Source organism: Cuculus canorus, chromosome 21 (genome assembly GCF_017976375.1).
Source record: "Cuculus canorus isolate bCucCan1 chromosome 21, bCucCan1.pri, whole genome shotgun sequence".
Classification (NCBI taxonomy): domain Eukaryota; kingdom Metazoa; phylum Chordata; class Aves; order Cuculiformes; family Cuculidae; genus Cuculus; species Cuculus canorus.
The window spans coordinates 4,203,227-4,223,653 of NC_071421.1; the positions used below are offsets into that span (position 1 = coordinate 4,203,227).

Consider the following 20,427-nt stretch of genomic DNA (forward strand, 5'->3'; position numbering starts at 1 on the left):
TTGTGGGTACAGTGAAAATGGTACTGTAGTGGCCATTCATCCTGTTTCGTGTGGGATTTTATGTCTTTTTTCAATCTTGCGGGTATGTTATTTCCTTTCTAATTGCATCCCATGAAGAAGGGCATTTGAATGCAAAGGATTATATTTGGATGTGTAAACTGTTGGGATTTAGTGTGCAGGGTTTAGAGCTTCTATCTGAATGGATTTTGTTAGAAAAAGTAGATAACAAGCATGCTGGCCCCACCATGCTAAAACTTGTGTTCTAGAGGAAGTACAAAAACCAATTCATAGGTTTAATTCACAGCATATAGTACAGAGCACTGCTCACAGCATAATTGCAAAACATCAAGAATTTATTAATTCCCAAGTAGCATAGAGTCTAAAGGTAGTAGCTGTCTTCACGTTTCTTCATTCTCATTTTAAATCAAGCAAATCTATATACATGTTTTCAGACATCTGTATAAATTATGCAACCAAAGTCAGGGAGATTTTCTTCTAGTGTTTACACGCAATATTTCCAGAAGCACTCGGAAAGATTCCCACGTTTCTTGTACTGTTTTCTGTCCTTGGTCAAGAAGCGGCCCAGCAAAGCAATTCGAGGATGGTTTCCGTAGAAAGTCTGAAGTCAAACCAGCATTAGAGAAGTTACTATTGGGTGGTAAATGTTCCCCAGCTGACCACCCAGCCCTGTGTTCTGACTGGGGGAAGGAGAGGTGGCTGCCCAGCATGCCCTCGGTGTTAGATGGTGCACTAAAACTAGTTCCTGTCTTCTGCCTTGATGTTTAATTCAGCAGACAAATGAACAGGGAGGATGTTTTCTATTTACCTAATGCTTCATTACAAATCTGATAATCCTGTACAGTCTATGTTGTAGTGGGGGGAAAAAAATATGACATACTTCTAATACTGGTTAATGTACTGGGTTGTCCTGGTGAAGCTGGAAATTTACATTTAGTTAGAATGCTGGTTTTCTGCCCAAAAAAAAGGGGAGGGGGGAAGAAGTTTAGAGTTAAATGCTATGGATTCCTCACTCTTTTTCCTTTCTTTTTCTCCCCTGCGTATTTAACTGCTAAGTGATTCCAACTTGAACACTGTGGCTACTTTAGTTTATACTGTTTATGAAGTCTGTGGATCTTCAATGTTTTCTCAGTAACAATTCAGTGTGTTTTAAAATGTGGAGCCTTATTTTTCTTGTTTCGGTGTTTCATTTACTTACCTCTTTGATGTTTTCCCTTGGGTTGTAGCTGCTGGGGCTAAGACCTGCGAAGGGAGACATAATGAAATGTTTTACTATTTAAAAATCCTGAACCTACGCAAGTCAGTTTTGTGTCCCCTAATGCTGTATAGCCCATAGAAGTCTTGGACTGGAACGTTCAGAGGATCAGACAGAAAACCCTTTTGCTGAAGCAAAGCCAGTTCTCGTGGCACACAGTTCCAGCAGTATCCAGAACTCCAGAGATGGAAAGCTTACTGTCCTCTTCAGCAGCCAGCTGCTACGTCTGTTCCCCTCCAAACCATCTGTTGCTTTCTAATCTGTGTTTTCTGTAAGTACTGATGTTTAAGAGACTGAGGTTTGGTTTTGTCTGCTGGCTCCTTCTAAGCCAATCTTTGCCTTGCTCAGGTTTTACTCAACTCTTTTGGAGGCTTTGTGGCCTACATGCAATGCTGTATCCGGATAAATACCCAGGAGTTTGGACAAAATGTATCTGTGGAAGATGGACATGCAAAAGCATTGACACACTCCCATAAACTGATGTGGTAAACTCCCACCTTCTTTGTTGTCCTCAGTCAGGGTGCCCAAGAGCTCTGGCAGGAACTGAAGCAGGGAAGAAGCTCTTCCTGGGCTGCCCAGCTGCTCCAAATTTAATCTCGGATCTTCATTAGCTGCAAATAGAAGGGGGTAAGTGTTTTGCTTTGAATCTGTGTTTTAATCTGTCTGGATCTATCTAATCTATCATTAAATCACCAATCCTCCATGTACATTTAATAAATATAATAGGGGATAGTTGTGGGGTTGGGTATTTTTGCTTTGAGAAAAGATACCTTCCTGATATCAATCTCAGATTCTCACTTCTCTGGCAGATCTTTCTTTAAGAAAGTTTTTTGACTGACAGCAGCCCTTCCCATTGCTTGGGCAACTCACAACCTAATTCTTCTGATACTCAGCTGTAGATAACCTAGACTTGTATATAATTATTTATTTTTAGTTCATTTCTTTATCAACTATTTCCTATGCTAGAGCTTTTCTATGAATGAACACAGAACCTCCTGTTCAAGGCCTATTAAGCTGCTCAGCTTCCCAGCTGTTAAATACAATAGGGGAAAGACAGGAATAAAGGTAGGAGATCTTAAAACGTATTTTGGCAGCTATGCTTCTCAGTGCATTTCATTTAATGTGCGTATCAGTACAGATATTATTACTTTTTCCGAAATGACAGATTGCTGATAGCTGATGGAATTAATTTGTATGTGCATAGAGAATTGAGAGTTCTGTAACTTGCCCCAAGTTACAGAATTAACTTAGCAGTGTTATGCTTGAGGTAAGTAAGGCTTTTGTAATCTGAGCAGTAAATTTAATCTTTGCTAATATATAGCAGACATTTAAAATTGTGGGTAACGAGAATGCTGTTATCAAACTCTGTGTGGATGAATATAATTTTTTAGTTGCCTTCTTGGATGATTCTACGGAGTTTTATTTGCTCTTACCTGCAGGGATGGGTGAGACTGTAGAGCCTCTCAGTATTGAATATATAAGAAAAGACACTGCTGAAAATAATCCCTCAGCATTTCAAAAACTTGGACCAAGATCTAGGACTTGAAGAGTGTGGAAATCCATGTAGTTTGTTTGTCCACTGTGCAAAAGCACAATTGCACAGGACAGCAGAGACACTGAATGAGAATAACTTCCCTGTGCTATGTGGAGACAATTCATCTCTCTAGCTTTGCGTTATTTTTTAATTCAGAGCAGTGTTAGCAAGTAAATTTGCCTTGAGATTAAAAAAACCAAAACACCAAACAGAACAACCCTCTACTTCTATATTTCCTAGCCTAGAGACTATATTAGCAAGATTTAATAAGCCTAATGGATGTCCTCAAACAAATGCAGTAATTGTTAGAGCCCTCCTTTTCACCCTATGATGTGATAGATGATATCCATAGTGAGTCACGGTTGCCTGTAAATGCAAGTTATATACTGGAAGGCTTGAGAAGATGCTGGCTTAGTGAATCAAAGCTCGTCAAAGCAAGCTAGGGACCACCGACACCTATAAACCAGCACAACAGCTGTTGTACCTGTGAAGTGGGTAAGAACAGCCACATTTAATAGTCAACTTCTTGCCCTAATATCAGGTTTGATCTGCCTACTCTTTCAGAACCAATTTTGGAAACTCTTCCAGCACAGGTGAGGTCTGATGGCATTAACCTTCCAGACTCTCTTGTGCATTTTTACTGAGCCATTTCACTTTTGACTTACACTATTATTTCAAACTTTGAGGACGGCTGTTTCAAACAAATATTTATTCTTTCACTGGGCTGAATGGAATCTGTGTTAGTGCTGGTTTTGCAGTATAAGACAGACTTGCCTGTTCTTGATCTAAGTAGGACTGCATTAATCTTTGCAGTAGGTTTTCCCCTTTTTTAGATACAACTCAGTTAAACATAGCTCATTTTAAAGCATTGCAAGAGGAGAGACTGTACAGCCAAGTTTCTTTGAATTACCCAGTGCCTACTAACGCTGTTTCAGAGGCAGACACTGTATGTGCCGGCTCACATTCAGTGCTAGAAGGCTCAGACACCTTTGTCTCCTGCATGTCAAAAGCAAGAAGAAACATGTAAGGCACCCAACCTCCCCATTTTACCAGACTAGCACTGACTGATGATGTTACTTGCACTGCTGATATTCTGAAGACATTCCCACTTTTTCCACAGCCGAGTGGCACAGATAAAGGCCCCTCGGAAAGCATACCTACTTCTTTTCTGGTTTTACTCCCACCTCTGCTTTGTGACCCGTTAAAATCAAAAGATTCTTACCTGAGAGCTGATAAGACATCTCACTGGCATTGATGATGGGGAGAGATGAGAGAGGGCAGGAGAAGCTGATAATAATGAGACAGCAGAATACCAGCTTATGCATCATTGCTGTATCGAATATATTTCGTCTTTGTCTACCTCTGTAACTCAGAAGTCCTGTCTGACTGCTGCCTCTGCTCCCAGTTTCCCCCATTATATAGCCGTTCATGACCTCATAAATACCATCATGTTCTCTCCCCCCTTCAAAAAAAAAATCCGATTAATTTATTGCCCATTGATTCCAAATGGAAACCACTTTGCATTGATGTAATTTTTCAAGGTAACAGTTCATAGACAATAAATTTACTGTCTTATAGCTTGGTGTACAAAATGGATATTATATCAAACCAAGCACAGTAAAGTTTATAAATCTGGCATTAAAAAAAAAAAAAAAGTAACTTCCAGTTATAAATCATGAGTTAGCAAAAGGGTCAGACGTTGGTTGAAATGACCAGAGCAATAAGACAGCTGATTTATGAGCCTTAGCAGGCTTGACGCAAAGCATCTGATATGAAATGCACTTTTTTTTTTCCCCCTTTTGTGAGATGGATGGATGTGTTGTGCTGTATTTGGGGTTCTTGAGCCAGAAAAAGTAAAAGAGAAGGGGAGTTAAAATATCTAGTTAACTTAAAAAGAGAATGTTAGGGGAGTTCAATTACTTTATTTTTTTTTTTCACCATTTATTTGAGAAGACCTCATCCAATGTTGCCCTAGAGAACTATCTTGGCAGAGAAAGTACAGATTTCATCTGGAGACTTACTTGGTACATATAAACTACTTTGATATTAAACAGGTCCCTCACTAGACTGGGAGACCCTTTTCCATCTCACTCATCTTCTCTTTTCCTCAGTTGGAACTAGCAACTTAATTCTGTGTGCTAACTAGTTTTTTCACCTGTTAACCTATTGCTCTCATTTAATGTTAATAACTAGTTACCATATATAATCTCATAACTTTAGTCTTTTTTTTCCTCTCCATCTAGCGTATCTTGTCTTTACTTAGAGTTTTATTTTTCATATCAGAGGGCAAGGACTGACTGGAAGGATCCCTCATCTTTGTTCTCTATGAAGCATCATGTCCAACTTTACAGAGCCTTGAAGCTGAAAAAAAGTAAGTGTATGACAATTTTCTTTTCTTTAGGTGGTGAAAAAGTAATGCCTGTTCAGGTTTGTAATAACTCGAGGTTTGGTAATTTTATTTCCTGCTTCAATAATCAAATGTTTGTGCTTTCAAATGCTCTTCAAAATACTTTGAAATCCAATAAATGTTACTGAGGTTCTTTCCCTATGCTGCATTGTATGATAATTGTAAGTTGCAAAAGGAGTAAGCTCATCTATTTCTTTTTTTTCTTATTAACATTTCCTGCTGAAGATTAATTTTTATATTATGAATTGTGATTCCTAGGACTAAATTCGAATTAGTTACAACAGTCGTACGGAACAGCTGTATGTCTATGGCAAGTTGATTTAACTCAAAGGGAGCACAACCCACACATACATGGTTAACAGGTTGTCCAGAAAAGTTGTGGATTCTGTGAATCAGGGAATTGTTAGGGTTGGAAGGCATCTCAGGAAATAATCTAGTGCAAGCTCCTCTGCTCAAAGCAGGGTTAGACAGAGCAGTTTGTCCAGGAGCGTGTCCAGTCAGGTTTGAATAGGATGGAGTGGGACAGAGTTTCAAAACTAAGCTTGGCAAGGCCCTGCGCGTCCCCATGTAAGTTCAAATAATCTGCTGTGGGAGCGGGAGAGGTGAGAGAGGACCTTTAGAGGTTCCTCCAACCTAAACTTTTCTGTCATCCTCCGTGTATAGAGAGAGGTCTAGTATTGACTTACAGAACACACGCTGCACGTGCCTGAACTGCGAATCCGTTTTTGCTGGACTTCCCTGAAGTGAGTGGATATGACAAAAGAATTTCTCTACAGAATTAATCTAATACATTTTATATGCCTCTTTCCCTGTGCTTCCCTACGAGAGAAATAAGTAGCTAGAGAGGAATTCTCTCTCCTCGTCTGAGTCATGCCACTCTTCGTTCCAAAGCTGCAGACAGTAATTAGGTCTGATTTGATGCATGATCTCACTGTTGGTGCTGGATGCTCTGTACAAATGCTTCTCCTTCAGTGAACTATCAATGACAATAGCATTATCAATATTCGCTGAGCACCCTCCAAGGAAAGTTAATGAAGCACTCTTCACAAGCAACTTATGCCCTTTGTCTTCTCTCAAGGAAGACTCAGCCTCTTAGAGCCATCATGAAGTGCGTCATGTGGAATTTGGGCAACCTGCCTGCAGCTTATTGCCTTTACTCAGATTTGAATTTGTCACTTAGACACGCTTTTCTCTACCAAAAAGTCAAAGGCATTTTCCTCAGAGGGCAGCGCACACGTCATCGTGCGAAGCAAAGAAACAGCGTATCCTAAACAAAGGTACAAAACCCTGAATATGTGGGTGAGGGAAGTCAATGTGAATTGCACTTTGAAAACTTGGAAGTGGATTTGCAAGAATCTGTTTGAACTTTTATCAAAACTACTATGATGATACTATGCTACTACTTGACACCAAGTTGGTTAGGAGTGTTGATCTGCTTGGGGTCCGGAAGGCTCTACAGGGGATCCGAATACGCTAGGCCAAGGCCAGTTGTATGAGGTTCTACAGGGCTCAGGTCCTGGACTTGGGCCACAACAACCCCATGCGAAGCTATAGGCTTGGGGAAGAGCATCAGGAAAGCTGCCTGGCAGGGAAGAACCTTGGGGTATTGGTTGACAGTGGTTCAACGTGAGCCAGCAGTGTGCCCAGGTGGCCAAGAAAGCCAACAGCCCCTTGGCTTGGATCAGCCGTGGTGCGGCCAGCAGGACTGGGGAAGGATGAAAGGGAAAAACTAATAACTTGGGTACTTACTGTTAACTTGCTTTTTGGAAGATGCTGCTTCTGCTCACTGCGTATGAACTGTAACGTAGCGTGTGTGGAGTAATTTCTGTATGACCAAACAGCACTGCATGGTTTATTTGGGTACGCACGGCAGTCTTTCTGTCTTCTGAATTTCTCTCAAAGTTAGGAAACATCCCTGAGAGGTTCTGACCTCGGTTTTCTTGTTCTGTCGTGGGCTGAAGGTACACAGGTGAGCGTGTGCGCTGAGCACCTACCTCTGAGCAGATGAAGAGGGCAGGTCTGAAGGCCTTCCTGAAGATATTTTATTTTGCTACGAAATTGGCAAGTGCTCTAAAAATTCTCTGGTACAGGATCACAGCTGCCAAAATATTGCTCCTTTGTAGTACAGTTTCCACCACTTTGGGGGGAAAAAAATCCTCTTGATTTCTGGCCCTGCTGGGCTGGTACAGTGTAGTCTGGGTGTATTCTCCAAGTGAAGCTTGACAAACTGGTCCTTAATACCCCTCTCCTTTCAGCGCTACAGAGTTAGCAAACTGAAGCTTCACACTATTTGACATGAAGGAAAGTAAGTCTGGCATGACCGGAGCTTGGAAATAAAGAGTACATCAATATCATATGGGAATCAGATTCTGGGTAATGCAGCCACAAACGGAGGAGCAGAGACCAGATCTTGAAATAAGGTTTCTTCCACAAAAAAAACCGTAATGGAACTAACTATGCAATTATAGTTTATTTTTAGAAGTAAAATTATGAGAGCGGATGATGGTATAAGGAAAGAGGAGAATGCTTCTTCAGCACAAATGGGACTTTAACTTTTTCTTGCTCTCCCAAGGTATCCCAAATAATTCGTTCAACCCTAACAAGAAATTATGATCTGGACAAAAGCAGAATAAAAACTTCATCTCATTTTTCAGGTCAGAACTGTTGAGAAAGAACTGGAATAGGTGAATTTGGTTTTCTGCTTGGTTTTCTGAATAGGGCTAAATTAACTTTTGAGCGTGTGTATTTTTTAGCAGTTAGCCAATGTGCCTCAATCAGTAACGGATATCTCTTTTTCAGACTACATTTCAAAGAGAAGAAGCCTCCTTTCTCTGCTCATGCTGGCTTTGTTCCTCGGTGGATTTAGGGGAGATGCTGATGGAGTTACTGCCCGAAGGTGGCGCTGAGAAACCTCCTGAAGAAGGCACAAGCTTGAGACCTGGCAAGGTAACTAAATAAGAAGGTAACTAAATTCGGAGAAGGTAATTGTGTTGTGGTAGGTTTGGTCTTTTTTCATTTTTCTCTTCTGAAAAAAGGTTTTATTTCTCATACATTCTTCCATACATACATGTTTCTCAGCTAAAGAATTCTGTTACCTTTATTTTTTGAAGAATGATTAAATAAGGTTAAGGGACTTTTGCTCTGGAGCGACTATCCATATGATGTATTCCTTAGGCAGTATTTTTTCAGTGAAGGGAGTTGCCATCACTGGTGGTATGGGAACTGCATTGGAAGCTTGGTCTAATAAAGAGCACCACATCAATGATACGAGTCAAAGCGGATAATCAGGTCAGGACAGCGTCTTCATTGTCATATGGTTCTTGTATGAAGAGAGGTATGATCTGCTCTGCTTTTATTTACTGTGACCATCTTTCTCCTTCTCTTAATGCCTTTACTGTCTTGGCATTTCTAGAAGCGGTTAAAGCTTCTTCTCATCATAAGAAACTTGGAAGGCCTGCTTTTATCTGGTTTAACTCTCTGTGAAAGCATTTTGTTCAGGATTTTGACCTTCTTGGGTGTTTTATGTAGCAGCCCCTTTGTTAGTCCTTCCTTACACTTCCTTCCATTCCATGCATTAATTTACCATTCTTTTCAATCCTGCTTGTATTCTTGTTATGTTCCTGGCACTTATCCTGCCTGCACTGCTCAGCCTTGCCTGTCTGTTTGCTATAGGTGGAAGTGTAGGGAGTGGAAAGACAAAAGGAGCTTTTAAATGGAGGATTTGGGAAGGTGGTTGTGGGACTCGGTCCTTGTTTCAGCCTCGGCACAGGGCTGAAGGTGGACAGGGAACAGAAGGTGGCACTAGACAGAGGTACAAGGGAGTTGCTTGTTGTATTTGTGGTATATGAATTAATGAATGTACCGAATAGAGTTTGGGTTTGGTTTTACTTGTTGTCTTCTAGTTTGGTGAGAAGCTGGATGTCCTCAGCAAAGTGAGCTGTGGAGTTTAGCATCGCTTTCTGTTCCCCCACTATCCTTGAGCACATAAGCTCGTTCAGAGCTCTGCCTCCCTGTGCTTCTGTCTCAAGAGATCGTAGCTTCCAAGTCAGCCTTGGTCACGTCCCTGCTGGTCCATGTTCCCCGGTCATCCGGTAGCATCTGTAGGGAGGAATTTAGAAGTGGAGAATAGTTGCCAAACTGAATATCCAGTATCGTTATATTCGTTCTCAAGATAACTCTCATCAACTCTGATCCTTTATAACTGAAAAATATAGCGTATTATGTTGGTAGCTTCTTTCTGAAAATGTTTAAATAACTGGTAGGAACCAAATACTACTTTCTGTATGTTTTGTAATAACACCTTTATTCAGAAATCAGTTTTAATTTCTACAGGCATCGAAACAGAATTGTTGTAGAGCTGAAGAGCATGAAGGAGTAGCCCTGTGCGCTGAGGACAAAATAATAAAAGATATAGGTTGATATACGCCATCGTGACATTGCAGGGTATTCATATAAAACTTCTGGATCATTTTTTCTGCTACCGTCCATCGCTAGACTATCTCAGCACAGATCATAAAACTTTTATTTTATTATGATTTAATTAAATCAATTTTTGTCTGTCTGCCAGAGCAAAAGCACAGGCTGGAGGCCTTGAGCATGGCATGAAGATGCATATGCAGTCTAGGGGATATATCAGGGAGAAATACTCGCTGACATACTTTTGGGGATTGTCTTGGAGAGAAGGGATCGAATTTTGTGCATCCTGTGTCTCTCTAGCGGTTCTCATTACAAAGGATGGGAACAGTTGTGCTTGAATCTTCTGTCGAAGGCAATCGATTTGCCACAAAACAAAGCTCACAAGTGCACAAGCTTATGTTCACTGTGGACGATTAGGTAGCATGATCCTTATGATCCTTTAGAACAATAGCCAAATGCAATGCAGGCTTAAGAGAGTGCCTTCTGGTCTGTATATATTACAGTACAGACATGCAGACCTTACTAAGCACCATTGAATGATTACCTTTGGTTTTGTTTATAGTACTATATAATAACCTGCCTTTTTCTACAACTGTGGATCATTTGTACCTTGTATTCCTGTATATTCACACTAGTTTTTCTATACTAAGGTATATTTCTGTGTCTTTGGACTTTTGCGTAAGTACTGTTGTTATAAAGATCATATGTATATTCATAGTTTTATCAGTAGTAGATATTATATTTTTATTTTTAAAACAATAGGATAGTCTTCCTGAGGTTTGATTTAGCTTGTAATAAGAAATTATCAAGCTAATCTTCCTGCCAAACTAGGTGACTGCTGCATACTGTGACTTTTTCACTCTTGTTCTGTTCTTAGACCATTCATTATTTTTTTGTCAAAGAGATTCATAAGGACTTTTCCATACAAATTATTGTCCTGGAGCCTGCCCACGCAGACATCTATGGAGCGAAGGGTTTAAAGAAGTTAACTTCAGATTTCATATTTGTCTTCTAAGGCTTCAAATGCAATTTTTAAAAAGATGGTACAACAAATGTCAAAAAGGGACGCAGCCGTGCCCTGCTGATTGTTGCAGTGGTTTTGGTGATGGAGTGGGCAGGCCAGGCTGTTGTCTTGCACTTTTTCTGGCTCAAGGTGAAACGCAGAAATACTGAAGCAGCAAACTGTGAGTTGGATGAGGCATGAGAATCGTCTTCCAGATTTCCCTGCTTGAGACTAATTCATATGCCATTAATTGCATGGTGCTCTTCCTCATTAGTTTCTTGTTACAATCTGTTTTATTGGAAACTTGTTAAGATTTTGAAGTCTTAAAGTCTTTTGAGGTCTTTGAAGATGGTGCAGTGCTTCATTATCTAAAAGAGCAAAAGGGTAAGGGCTTGCATCTACGTTGGAGATGGAACAAAGGCAGTTTTGTCACAGGTGTCCTTATGTTTTTCTTTGTTTTTCTGTCCAAATTTTCACATTTGGTGTGCACATGTTCCTCCAGTTATCATCCTAATATCCACAACTGATATTAGAGGACAAATTTCAAGTAATTCGGTAGAAATTCTGTGTGTGGGCAGCAAACACTGACTAATAAAAGAGGTATCCTAATGATCATTGGCATTTTACTGTCCTACTTCAGCGTAGGCAGTAAACGAATGGTTCACAAAAGCAGACTTCATTTTTTTTGCTTTGCTTTCCAACTGCATAAACCCTTTAATCCTTCACTACTTGAAGGTTTTTTGTTAATTAAATGGAATCTCTGCAGGCTTGGTGATTCACATTTCAGGACAAATACGTGTACTTAATGGGGGAAGTTGGCATAGGGCACACTGGGCAACTTGAGGTTTGGTTCTTTCAAGGTTATTTACTAAATGAATGCGTGTTTCTTGGCAGGCAGCCATGTCAAATCTTCTCTTCACATTTTAAGAGACAGCTTCCAGTTTATCAAATATCCCCACTACAAGTGTTCACTGATTTTTTCCTCTGTGGTTACTGACTGACTTGCTGATTAGTCTTGACTGTAGTGGAAAGCTGTCCCTGAGGACTCCTTTCACACACCTATTCACTGTATTTTTCATTCTAATTTAAGACGACAATATTATGCTTTAGATACTTCAGTAAATTTTGCTTTCAGCTTGTATGTACATTTTCTTTAGAATTGTGTTCTACTCTTCCAAAGTTGTTCTAAAATTTGTACAAAGGTGCACTGACTAAAAGTAGTACAGTACCTTTTTTCTTTTGTGTTTGGGTGGGGTTTTTTTTTGCCTGCTTATAGGCTTTTACAGCATTCTCCTTCAAGTTAAATGGTTTAGATTCTTCTGAGTGGAAAGTATCAAAGTATTAATTCAGTGAATGTTAGAAGGAGTTTTTTTATCTCAGGTCTCTAGTGTTGTAGCTAAAGGCAAATTGCCTCTCTCCATCCAACTTCTTTTTTTTTTCCAAAATTGCATTTGTGCTAAACTTACTGAAATGTGTGTATAGGAGAAAACCGAGCTCACGGAACCAAAGATTTTCAAGGCCAGGTTGGATGGGCCTTGGACAGCCTGATCCCACGGGAGGTGTCCCTGCCCATGGCAGGAGGGTTGGAACTGGATGGGCTTTAAGGTCCCTTCCAACCCAAAGTATTCTATGATTCAATTTAAAACTTAAATGGGTGACTTGGATACTTTATCTCAGTTTTGAAAGGGCTTGTTTTGGTTTGGATTGTGTAAGCTGAGAGTAGAGTTAAGCAGGTTTAAGATAAAAGTCACCCTTAAATTGAGGTAGGTAGCTTTGTACGGGTTTTCGCACTTGGGAAATCAAATAAAACCTGAATTTTTTTTTTTTCACAATGCAATCAGGTTAGACAAACAGGAGAGATTTTTCCCTGATTTCAGTGGGTGTTCAGCTGGTGTTTTTTTCCTCCTTAAAATATAATCCAGTTTGTTTCAGAGCGTTGCAGGAATAGTCTACTGCTTTAACTGGCAGGCACCCAGGATCTAGAAGGTGAAAGGAAAAATAGTAGGTGATATCATAACAAACGCTTGCCAAATTGAGGTTAGAGGGAATTTCCATTTTCTTTGTAGATGGTATTAAAAGTTCTTATTTACAGTGAGGGCAGTGACAGTATCCAACAGGCTTTTTTGTGCCAGTTCAGGGATAGAAGGATGCTCAGCCATCCGTTCCTGATGCACAGCTAACACAGGCCCTGTGGGATAGAGAACCTCTTCTGACAGACTGAAGAAAGCAAAAGCACTCTTTCGGAGAAGGTTTGCTCGTTGCTGAGAGAGGAGCTGAGGTAACACTTCGTGATAGAATTAGACTCAAGACTTTTTATAATTTTAACATTGAAACTTGACTTTTTGTCACCTGTTGAAAATGCAGAGTCATACAAGTTGTCTGTTTAATACTATTTCCTATGTGTTAAGTCTCTTCCAAGTGGACCATCTCCTGTGGTGGTTTTTGCAGCGTTAGTGGCAGTAGCAGATCAGCTGCCAGAGCTGTCATCTCTGTGAGGGATCTGATAGAAACAGAACATAAGAAATCATATTCCGCTTTTAAAGAATTATATGATGATTATATGCTTGCAAGGAGTCATTATAGTTTCAGAGACAAACAGTTTTAATTACCGATGCCAGGAAATCGCGTTGGTTCTGGAAGCAATAAAAAAGCAGCAGGCTTCCCTGCTTAAACTTATCTTTAAAGAGGATATGTCTCCTTTTTCCATGCCTTCAGAACTCTGCCTGACATCACCTGGGTCTGGCTAGGAGGACACTTTCTGACTTCCAAGAAAAACAAATGGAAATGCAAAATGCTTGCATCTGGCCTGTTACCTCATTGTCGGCCACCAGGGCTGCTTGAGAGTCGTCATGGCATTCCCAGTTCCTTTTTGCTTGCTACATAATAAATTAAAAGGACTGCTGAGAAAAAGCACATTTACTGAAAGCAGGTGACACCACTCGAAGAGGACTGATCTCTACGTGAGCTGGTAAGTTTCTTCAGGTATTAAAGAATTGGTGTGTTCAATAAAAGCTCGCTGTGAAGCCAAGATGCACCTGATCTATCAATGATTTATCACCCAAAAATACTTCTTTTCTACCACCTGGTTCTGAATTATGGGCAGTCAGGTTTTTCTCCTTCCTTCTGCCCGCGTTTCCAATCAGAGGTACATCATGCAGTTTCCTCGCCTTCACCCTTGCTGGATGAAGGATTTCAGTGCTCAACACACGTGTGGAAAGAACATCCTCTTTGTTAAGAAACACACAAATTCAGCTGCAGATTCTGTTCTGGAAAGTTAGTAGAAGCTTAATTCTGATGACAACATTTCTCTTCATTGCTAAATGTTACTGTGCAACATTTTCACAGAAGTTTGAGAGAACAAAACATTCGAAAAATAGCCTGTGGCATCCTGAATTATTTCAAACCAGTGCCTGCACCATTTCTGCTTTTGTGTTTTTTTGTAATAGTGACTTGTCAACTGCTGAGCCACATATTATCTAGCTCTGCAGGAAGTTTTATTAGGTGCTGTGGATTTTTTCAGAAGACAAATGAATAATTTAAAAAGGGAAAAGTAACAAATATGTGGCTTTTTTGCAGACGCAAGCTTCCAAACAAACTTAATGATTTGTCTCCTTATTGCATAGCACGCTGCCAGAAGTGGTTTGACAGCTGTCTCTGCTACTTGCATAATGCAAAGGAGGATTTAAGCAAATTCATTAGTACTTTTAAATAAAAATATTTATGTGGAGTCTAGAATGGGAACAACCTAATACATTTGTTCTATGTGACATAGAAGGAAATTACGCGAAGCACAAGAATTAGTTATGCTCAAGATCTGTGATTCTGTGGCTATAATTTGAGATCGTAACAAAAAGGCACAATTCACAGAACCTGAAGATTGTATAAATCTGAAAACTGCTAAAAACACGAACTATCTGAGTATTTACAGTGCTGCTTTTGTTATGAACTGTAATGTCCTGCTCTGGTGCTTAGCGGCAAAACGAATTAATTCACCTGTACTTATTTTCCGTTGTATGATGACCACATAAAATACAGCGCTGCTGCCAAGGCATCTTGGTAGCAAGCGAACACTGCGAGTCTTCCCTTGGCATTTGTGCCACCTTTTGAAGTGAAGCGATCTTCCAGGCTTTGCTTTCAGGGCTTCTTATTTATTAATATAAAGACGTCTGCTTTGTAGATGGAAGGAAGTATTTCATAGAAGTACAAAGTTAGCCAATCTCTTACTCTGCTTCTGTGGCTGGATGATGTATATGGCTGTGAAATGTTTGTGCCAACAAAATCTGTTCTATCATTAATTCAGGCTTCCACACTCTCAAATGACAGAAGTCACAGGCAGGATTATCCATATAGTCCTTGGATTGAAAGGAAGATTTCTCCTGACGTTTTATTCTGAATTCATTTTTTTTCTGTGAATGAATATTCCTTGAAACAGTCTAGAAAGCTAGTTTTGGTGTGCACGTGTCCCTTATTCTCCGAAATTAATTTGCACTTGTTTAGCTTTTTTTTTTTCCCCTCCAAAGACTTTGTTTTGATTCATGGGAATTTTATGCCACTCCTGAAGCTTCAGCAAAATCAAACTGTCTGATAAAAGCATTGTAATGCACACCTCGTTGTTCAGTTACTTCAGGTACAGCAAAGGAAAACGAGGGGTTTGCACTGTCTTCAGAGCGTCTCAAAATATATGCAGAATACACTAAGAAAAGGTAAAAATCAAACTGCTATCTCTCTTTTTTCAAGGAGAAAACACCAAATGGTTTGGGTTTTTACAGGACGCGTACATTAATTCTCATACCTTGTGCATGGAATAGAAACTAATCACGAGCAAAAATACTTTATCCTGTTCTAAGATATCGTTACTGAAGCAAAGTTCACTCTTACATTTATAAATAATTTGGTGGCTTTTTATGCATCCTCTTCATGTCTTTTAAGATTGTGAACTTGATGTAATAGTGACTTAGTTCTCATGGTTGAAAGTACTAATAGAAAGGAAACTTGGGATAGGGATAAAAGGATTTATTTAAGTATACCTAGTTTCACAGGTTGGTATGACGTTTATTTTCTCAAATACCGTTTTACATTTACTGATACTCAAGTTTATCAAAATGTGAAAATCTTTCTGCTGAAAGCAGAGGAGGGCTGTCATTCTTCAAACACAAAACACCAACCTTCAAGGTGAAATTGCATTAAGGGGAAAAAAAAAAATCACCTTTTATGTGACATATTGGTGGGTTTTCATTCTGTTTTTTTTTAATAAGTTACTGAAAAAATATTTGGTTTTATAAAAGGTTAAAAACTATGTTTCAAATGCCATGACTCAAACATGCGTTTTCTTTTTTTCTCTTTAAGACCAAAGTAACAGTAATTGATCAAAGACGCAGATAATGGGATGTGTTCAAATCTTTCCAACCTCAGAGTTACAGAAATAGTACCAGAAATGTATCACATCTGCAACGTGCATAGTATGTTTACATCATCTAAAAGATCAAAGTTGAATGATGTGGGACTGAAGGGATGCAGTCCAGCTGCACACTAACTTCTATTTCTAAGATCAAATTGACCACAGCTTCTCTCAGTGTTTCCGATGCCTCTCTTCGCAGCTCTGGTTTTTTAAGGCTTCCTCTCCCCTATGTCTAAGAAGGCAGGCCAGGAAATTGTTGCCAAGGCTAATGGGATCTGAAATGAGGTCTGTCTGTATGTGAAAATGAACCCCAAGACCACTGAGTTTGAGCCAAACTTGAGGATGAACTGCAGCTCTAGGCTGAGAGGATGTCTGGCAATGGTAACAGAGACCGCGCATGTCACAGGTGGCTCTACCATGCACTGCAGATCTCCTGTTCAGCAGCAGATGCTTGCAGAGTGCGTGTGAATTTTGTCGCAGGCCCTATCTGCAAGAGGGACCAGAAAGCCATTCCACCCTTCTGTTAGAGCTTTTAAGTGCAGCACTTCTTTCTATATGTAGATCAAGTACCACTCCTTAGAAATATGATTCCTACTCCTCAAGGAAGAAAGTCAGCAAACTTAGATATTTTATTTTTTTTTTTTATTTTTATTGTTTTTAAGACATGGAAAAGATTCACCTTTTTTTCTCAGCAGCTGAGCTGCTTACTGCTCGGAAATTCACAAATTCCCACACCCTCTCTATTTATGTAAAAAAGGTTTTACTATGTGTTCCAAAAACAAATTCAAATGTAGGTGGCTTGGACAGTCCAATTCCTAGTTCACCAAGAGATCTCTGAATTCTGTGGATTTGCCGCAGTCCCGATATTCACCTTGTTCTTCCTCAGGGAAGCGGCAGCTGCAGGCATCGTCTTCCTGAATTGATTGTTCAGGCGTGGTACGCACTGAAGAAAAAGAGAAAATTTTCACTTTCTGTTGTATTCATTCACCCATCTTGTTTCACCCTTCCTCAGTCACAAGTGCAGGAAGTTAGAAAGAAAAAAAAAAAAGTCTTCCACATGATTCAATAATCTGAAATAATTCCTTTACTGCGTGTACATCTGATAAAAATAATATATCCTACTTTGTTTTCCCTAATGCAATCGAGTCAGCTAGTGCTCTGTTTGGCATAAGAAAGAAAGGAAGACCATCACAGATGTGTTAGATTTTTGAGGTGATGCTATTGTGTTCAGAATTAGGCTATCAGCTCAAGCTTTTACTGCTAGGAAAGGGGAGACAGAGAGAGACCAACACAAACGAAAACCCCAGACCTGTTGGATGCAATTCCATCTCATCTTTGTGCTGAACTCCTGGGTTTCCCCAGGGCTTATTGTCTCTCAGAGAGCAGTGCTGCATCTGTAGAGCAGAGCAGCCTGACTGATATCCTTTCTTTCTGCTGCAGCCAAAGTTCGGAGGTGCTTGTTGCTCCACACCACGCACACTGTTCTGAGCAGGCAGCACTGGACGCTGCTATTGCCACACGTGCCAGAGGTATTACTTAGAGTAACAAAAAATAACTGGATCAGCAAAGCTCGCATGAGCTTTTTCACCTCCCACAAATCCTGCACTTCGATGTATATGCGTGCAGTTAACCCGCAATGGTGACAGAATACCCAAAGGCAATTAAGTGCTTTCTGCAATAAAAATTCCCAAACCATTTTCCTTTCAGTTGTTGTTTTTGTGGCCAAAAAAATGAAGCTATCTGGCATTACTTTTGAAAGATAATCAAAAACCTGCATTCCTGATTTCTGCCTAGTATCAAAACCAGAAGATGAATTGAAGAGTGTATCTATCTTACTTTTCTTGAAGACTGCGTGTAGCTTCTTTTTCTGCCAGATACTGAAGCATATGCATGAAGGTAGCAGAACCACTACACACACCAGCCCAGCTACGGTCAGAGAAATTCTCAGCATGTCCGCCTGGAGATCCTTCCCTAGGGAATAAACAACATTCCCTATCAAGTGTTATAGAGCCAAATTATACTGCCCTTGAATTACTGACAACTTTGTCTCCAACTCTGCTTCTGGGTAACTCCAGAACACACAAAACAGACAGAAGAAAGGACTCTTGCTTTACATTGTAAGTCAAGGAGCTACAGAATGTTTCAAAGTAGACCATAATTCTTTAGTTCTATAAGCAACATTTTACAATTGCTCACCTGACACCGTGATAGCAAATGGAATTGCAGGAGACGTGGTAGGCAGAGTACTGACCAAAGTGAGATTATCTGAAGGCTGTTTACAAATGACATCTTTTGACGTGGTTCCAGGCTCCAGGACCTGGTTTGTAGAGCACCTGAAAGACAATTAAAGCAAAACAGGGAAGAAAGAAAAAAAAATAGGGGAAAAAAAAATCTAGTCAAGCATAATAGCTGTAATATTTATTTTTAGATTACTTACTTTGTCCAGTTTTTACAGGAGCCATCGGGCTGATCATTAAAAGTTCCATACGGGCAGGGTTGGCAACCTTTAACATACAAGGACAGGTAAATTCTTACAAGATGATCGTTTAAAACATGGGGATCTTGGGGCTCCGGAGTGTGTCCAGAGGGGAGCAATGATGCTAGTGAGAGGGCTGGGGGAACTGGGGTTGTTTGCAGTTGGTGGTTGTTGAGATGAGGAGGCTGAGGGGAGACCTTATTGTTCTCTGTAACTACCTGAAAAGAAGTTGTGGAGGGGCCGGTTCTGGCCTCTTCTCCCAAGTGACAGGGGACAGGACAAGGGGGAATGGCCTGAAGCTGCGCCAGGGGAGGGTCAGACTGGATATCAGGAAAAGATTTTTCACAGAAAGAGTCATTGGGCATTCGCAGAGGCTGCCCAGGGAGGGGGTGGAGTCCCCATAGAATAGTTTGGGTTGGAAGGGACCTTAAAGCCCATCCAGTTCCAACCCCCTGCCACGGGCAGGGACACCTCCCACTGGCTCAGGCTGCCCAAGGCCCATCCAACCTGGCCTTGAACACCTCCAGGGATGGGGCAGCCACAGCTTCCCTGGGCAACCTGGGCCAGGGCCTCACCACCCTCATGCTGAAGAAATTCTTCCTTATGTCCAGTCTAACTCTGCCCCTCTCCAGTTTATACCCATTGCCCCTCGTCCTATCCCCACAAGCCTTTATGAACAGCCTGTTTGGCACAGGACGCCTCCAACTCCAGGGTTCCCAGCTCCGTTTCCCACACGCTGCCGGGCAGGGGAACCCGGGGGGGCTCTGGGGGGGCCCTCCCCGGGCAGCCTGAGGGCGTTCTTACCGCGCCGGGCGCTCTCGTGTCCCGCGGGGCAGCTCGGTTCGCAGCGGGAGCAGCGGGCGCCGCCGCAGCGATACCCGCCCGGGCACGTGCACTGCGCATCGCTGTCCGAGGAGCATTCCTTCAAATACCGGAGGAGTCCTGCGAGGGAGAAACGCGCCTGAGGTCCGTCCCGGGGCGGTGGCGGAGAGAAGGGAGTGGGGGGCGGCTCTCGTTGCGGCGGGTACCTTCGCACCTCCTGCAGAGCGAGCAGCGCCCGCGCCCCGCCGCGCTGAAGGTGCCGCTCGGGCATCGCCGGCAACTCGCGCCCTCCGCGAACCAACCTGCGGGAGACACAGAGCGTGGTGGGTGCCGCGGGGCCGCCCCGAGCCCGGCGGCTCCCCGCTCGGGCCCCGCCGCTCACCCGCCGGGCAGCCGTGAGGCAGCGCGGGCCGCAGGGCCAACGCCAGCGCCAGCAGCGCCGCGGGCAGCAGCGCGGGGGCCATGGGGCGGCGCGGCCCGAGGGGCACCGGCCCTTAGCGGCTCCCGCGGGGAAACCCCGCCCCGCCCCCGCCTCCCGGCGCGCCCCGCGCGGAATCCCCGGGACGAGGCACCGGCGGCCGTGAGTGCGGGGCGGGGGCAGCGGGGGCGGCCTGAGGGGCGCGGGGGCCCGGCCCGGCCCGGCCCGGCCCGGCTCGGCTCGGCTCGGCTCGGCTCGGCTGGGCTGGGCTGGGCTCGGCTCGGCCTGGCCTGGCCTGGCCTGGCTCATCTCGTCTTGACCTGGCTGGGCCTAGCTCAGCTCAGCTCGGTTCGGCTTGGCCTTGCCTGGTTCAGCCTGGCTGGGCCTGTCTCGGCTCGGCTGAGCCTGCCTCGGCTCGGCTTAGCTTGGCCTGGCTGGGCCCAGCTTAGCTCAGCTCAGCTCATCTTGGCATTGCCTGACTCGGCTCAGCCTGGCTGGGCCTGGCTCAGCTTGGTCTTGCCTGGCTCAGCCTGGCTGGGCCTGGCTTGGCTCGGCTGGGCCTGGCTTGGCTCAGCTTGGCCTGGTTGGGCCTAGCTCAGCTCAGCTCACCTTGGCTTGGCCTGGCCCTGCTCAGCTCGGCTCAGCTTGGCCTTGTCCAGCTTGGCTCAGCTTGGCCTTGC

General features: G+C 42.5%; 2 protein-coding genes and 1 long non-coding RNA gene across 3 annotated transcripts; 1 reads left to right on the plus strand and 2 right to left on the minus strand.

Annotated features, from left to right (window-relative positions):
• Positions 1-280: 280 nt before the first annotated feature.
• On the minus strand, positions 281-4,237 carry UTS2 (urotensin 2). The gene is made up of 4 exons (XM_054085994.1): positions 4,030-4,237; positions 1,771-1,884; positions 1,217-1,260; positions 281-619 (listed from the first exon to the last, which is right to left on the minus strand). Exons 1-4 carry the CDS (start codon positions 4,235-4,237, stop codon positions 503-505), a joined length of 483 nt encoding a protein of 160 aa, XP_053941969.1. The 3' UTR covers positions 281-502.
• An 818-nt stretch (positions 4,238-5,055) lies between these two features.
• On the plus strand, positions 5,056-13,583 carry LOC128854267 (uncharacterized). The gene is made up of 3 exons (XR_008453261.1): positions 5,056-5,178; positions 8,014-8,160; positions 13,349-13,583. It is a non-coding gene; the product is annotated as an uncharacterized LOC128854267 (long non-coding RNA).
• Positions 13,584-16,668: 3,085 nt separating this feature from the next.
• On the minus strand, positions 16,669-19,903 carry TNFRSF9 (TNF receptor superfamily member 9). Its single transcript, XM_054086113.1, has 7 exons — positions 19,712-19,903; positions 19,536-19,631; positions 19,312-19,449; positions 18,469-18,535; positions 18,228-18,364; positions 17,868-18,002; positions 16,669-16,974 (listed from the first exon to the last, which is right to left on the minus strand). The coding sequence occupies exons 1-7, from the start codon at positions 19,791-19,793 to the stop codon at positions 16,847-16,849; spliced, it is 783 nt and encodes a 260-aa protein (XP_053942088.1). The 5' UTR covers positions 19,794-19,903; the 3' UTR covers positions 16,669-16,846.
• Positions 19,904-20,427: the final 524 nt, after the last annotated feature.